Here is a 4,508-nt window from a genome sequence, read left to right on the forward strand (position 1 = left end):
TTCCCTACAGAATTACTGTGGTCTATTAGTGCCCGGATTGGTTTATGAGGGGGTTATAAATAAAAACAAAGGAAATGGATGAAGTGCTGATTTAAGTGTAAAAAAAAATAAAAATTTCATACAACACTGCTGATTTGCAGACTAAACAGAATCTAGTGCAAGAGATTTAATCATTCACCTTCACCCGCACCCAATCAACTTCAAAAGACAGTCTGAGCAAAGATGATTGTCTGATCACTGCCACCACAACAACAAAACACAGCGACTGTAGAGATGCCACTCTAATTATATACCTGAACTGCCAAACTGGAAGGCACTGTGCTGTGATGGTGGACTCATTACCCTGCTGTACTGCCCGCTTACATTTCCCATCATGCCCTGGCTAGCCAGATGATGGCTGGGGGAGAGAGGGGAGGAGGAGAAGGGGCTGGAGGAGCCGGGATGAGGAGGTAGAGGAGGGGAGGGCAGACCGGTACCGTAGCTGGACGCTGAATAGGGAAACTGCTGCGGGTTGCCCTGCGGGAGACGTGGATTGGTGCCACCCATGGGCATTGGCGTAGGAGCGGCGCCCCCACTGGGCATGTTAGGTGGCATGTTGATGCCCTGAGTCCGCATCATCATGGCACGCTGCTGGTGCATGTGTTGTTGGTGCTGTTGTTGGTGCTGCTGTTGGCGTTGGCGTAGATGGTTGCTGAGGTACTCGCGCTGACGCTGGGGCAGCATCTGGGCCTTGAGGGTTCCCGGCAGGAGGAAACAAAAGGTGACACTTACACACAATGAAACTAGCTGAAAAACAGGCTGCAAGGGGGGTATGTGCTAAAACAACCATAACTTAACAAAACAACTGCAAAATCTTGTGTTGGCGCATTTTTTTAAATATATTTTTTTAGCTGTGCTGACTTTAAGAATAGGCTGTTGCACATGTGAGGAGGGCGAAATAAAGTCATCTCCGTTACTAATCCTACATTATTTAATCAAATTTTAACAGTTTGTAAGGACAGTAAAAGTATTTAAAAAGACGTTTCTCCTTGTGAATGAGTGAAAGGGAATAATCAACAAGCTAAACTTTTGAATGGTTAACAAGTGAGGTAGAGTAAGAGAAAGTGACAGCAGATACACGGATATCTATAGACTGACCTGGTTTGGTACATTAGATCTTAGAGGTAGATTCATATTGGACATTCCACTCATCTGGTTCACCACTGGCTGACGGTTCTACATTAGGGACAGACAGAATACCTTATTAATCTCACTGGAAAATTATGAGACGGTAACAACCACTCAGATACGAGCACTGACTGTATAAATGCGGATGACCCGTCACCACTTCCCTCCACTATGCAAAAGTGAAGCCAAAATATCATGAATACAGCGGCTTCCATTTGGTATTTTGCAACCAGATTCAGAGCAGTAGCGACAGAGTAGTTGAGTGGCATATCAGGCTGCCAATCAAAGCTGTTAAACCCCTTTTTATAGCATCAAATAACTTATTAAAAGCTACCTTATCAGAAAAATCACCGCTTGTAAACACATCAACATGATGATATCTACAAAAGGCACAGAAATCACTCTTGGGGGAAATTTATTGGATTTTTACTTGTGAGATTTTAAGTTTCCTCATGTCCCATCCACTAACATGGAGGGGGCGGGGTTTATGACTTATATTGCAATCAGCCATCAGGGGCCGATCAAGTCGTTGTGGCTTTACATTTATACAGTTGAAAAATGAAAAATACAATTAGTTTCAAAACATCAGCTTAACATGTCATGACAGTGCATGAATGTTAAAAATACAGCACAACTGATCATTTAGACTGATAATTTGCTGAGCTCTTATTCTGTATAATGTAATAACGTACCATAATCAGTCTGTTACTACTGCTCAAAAAGTTATGGCTGGTACATTCCACTTCTGAGGCACTAAGACTGTTATGGTTTGAGTCTTATTAGATGCACCAGAGCTACAAATGTTTGCAATAATATAGAATAAATATTATGAAAAAGCTAGTTTGTATTTTGATGATTTTATTATTAATTGATAACACCTAAATGAAAATCCTACATTCCAAACTCTTGCATGTCAAGTAATTATTTCAGTGTTAAAGCCTTCATATGAATAACTAATTTATTTATTTGGAGATAGCAGGCGGTTTTATGAACATTTCTTCCAGAGTTTGACTTGGCACCAGCACAGAAATGTAAACATGGTAGTGCAAAAGTCACACTCACATTTGAACGCGTTGCTAAATCATCAGTGATATTTAGGTTGATGTGTGTTTTCTCTCAACTCTCCACCAGGTGGCAGTCTAGACCTAATATAATTTGAAATGGGCTGGTCAAAGTCTATGGTAGAAAATTGTTATCATGATTTCAGGGGGTTCTCAGATATGAAATGCAAAGGTATGAGCAAAATATAAATGCAAAATAAAAAACAAGAAAGGTGAGAAAATGTTCTAGACATTAAATCTACATTAATGTGTGGAATGACACAGTAATACAACAAATTACTGTACCTGGGTCTCTTCAAAGACACAGAACACTGTGTAAAACAGTCACATAAGGTTCAGTCCATGTATACAATCATCTCAATAAGGGAGTATGATTTATGTATGTATGTGTGTTTATTGTTAAGTGTCTCAGCAGCAGGGAACTGCTGATGACGGCAGAAACCTGAAACACGTTTGTTCACTTCTGGCTGTTTAGTTAAACTCGATGAACCCCGTTGGCACCGCTGTCTGCTCTGTTGCATCACATGTAACAAGGAAAATATTTGTTTTTTTAAGTGTAGGCTGGTCCTCTTCAAGAACAGACTGCTGTGCTTTGATCTCATAATTTTGGCGTTTTAGTAAGGATGCTGTTACAATCTTATTGCAAAATTAGTTCTCAGTTTGAACAGCGTAACAAAAATGGATGACGAGTGACAGTAGTAAAGGAGCCTGGCGTTGGAATGTCTGTGGCAGGGATGCAGTGAGGGGGAAACTCAGCTAAGTGCTGGTTCTCCACTTAACAGATTTGGCCTTAGAGATATTTATACAAAGTAATTATTATTTATCCGAGAGCTATTGTTGCTTTAAATGCTGCTAAAACCTTAAAATTTGAATGATTGATGGGATTTTACAGGAACTGTGCAATAGTCAGATGTGTATGGATGCGAGTGTGTAAATTTGTTGGGTTTTATTGTTTATGATAATTTTTTATCATCGAAGGATTGCATTTTTAATTTCGTTGTACAATGTACTATGACAATAAAGTTCAAGTTAAAGTTATTATTTAACCAGCATATCACATCACAAAGTAGGGCTGCCACAAAGGAAATAATCCTATAAATCCTGCATCGATAACCAAGAGGCTGTAATTTTAAGAAAAGGTTTGATCAGTATTAGATAATGTCAAGGATTCTTGACACACTAATAGCTGAACTGCAAACATAAAATAATAAATAAGCTTGAAATGCACAATATTTTTTGCATAACAGCAAACCAGTGCTGTGTGTATAAACAGCTGAAAAGTCTCACCATTTCCACAGGGTCACTTTAGGGTCCAAGTTCTTTAAGCCTTCAAAAATTAAAACAATGAGATCCTGTTGAACTGCTTTGCTTTCAGACTTCGTGGATTTTGTTTAAAACTTGATCACAGTGAAATTTTGGACCCTGACCAGGTCATTTCAGTGGAATCTCCACAATCAAGTGATTGGCTCAAAGAGCAAAATAAGAAATAACCTTTTCTATTTGTATCCCTTTTGCCGCAAAATATTAGAGCAACTAAAAGCAGCCCCTGCACGAATTACAAGTAGTCACTTTGTTGCATCCGGCTCCACCTACAAATTAATCTTGCTTTGCCACTTTGTGATGTGACTCGGCACAAATCCTAACTACCAACTAAATGTGATGGTAAGTCCCATCTAGTGTATTTACCACAACATGGTCTGTATTCAACAAGCATCACAAAATGTGAAAAGCCAACATGTTTGGTGCCACTCACCAGCTGTGCCTGAAGTCTGTGCTGCAGCTGGAGTCTCAGGTTGTTGGGCTGAGGGGGCACTATTGGAGTTGGTGCCCCTGGCCTCATCCCAGTCGGTCTGAGCCCTGTGCTCCCGGGCATCCGGAGCACTGGGGGATAACCAGCAGGGGCCATCCTTTGTGGCCCCATGTGGCCACTCAAGGGTGGGCTGTGGAACCCGCCATCCGGAGGCTAACTGGGTTGGCCACTGTAGTGTTGGCTGTACAGGGGAGGTTTCATATTGGCTGCTGGGTCAGAGGAGCAAAGGTACTGGTCCTGATCTGAGGGAGGTCCCTGCATGGTGGGAGGGTAAGATATAGGTGAAGGAAATGATTAAGAAAGATTTCAGCGAAGCTTTTCCTTTGTTGTGTAATGAGAGAATTTTCAGTGCTAAGGGGAATTACAGTCTTACATACTTATACTTATTTCTACACCCAGTCTTAAGGACTTTACCTGTCCAGCCAGCGTAGGGATTCCCAGCATCTTGTCAATCTCCTCCAGGCCCTCAT

At 41.1% G+C, this 4,508-nt stretch overlaps 1 protein-coding gene across 1 annotated transcript in view; it reads right to left on the reverse strand.

The window, feature by feature from the left end:
• LOC109967098 (nuclear receptor coactivator 2-like) overlaps positions 1 to 4,508 on the reverse strand; it is a 49,234-nt gene that overhangs the window by 2,493 nt on the left and 42,233 nt on the right. Inside the window, exons 17-20 of the mRNA XM_020612454.1 lie at positions 4,271 to 4,280; positions 3,982 to 4,191; positions 1,138 to 1,215; positions 294 to 729 (exon numbers count right to left, since the gene is read on the reverse strand). Coding sequence (XP_020468110.1) covers positions 294 to 729; positions 1,138 to 1,215; positions 3,982 to 4,191; positions 4,271 to 4,280 — 734 coding nt within the window. The remainder of the gene's footprint in view (positions 1 to 293; positions 730 to 1,137; positions 1,216 to 3,981; positions 4,192 to 4,270; positions 4,281 to 4,508) is intronic.

The sequence above is a fragment of the Monopterus albus genome, unplaced genomic scaffold, assembly GCF_001952655.1.
Source record: "Monopterus albus unplaced genomic scaffold, M_albus_1.0 scaffold125.1, whole genome shotgun sequence".
Taxonomy (NCBI): domain Eukaryota; kingdom Metazoa; phylum Chordata; class Actinopteri; order Synbranchiformes; family Synbranchidae; genus Monopterus; species Monopterus albus.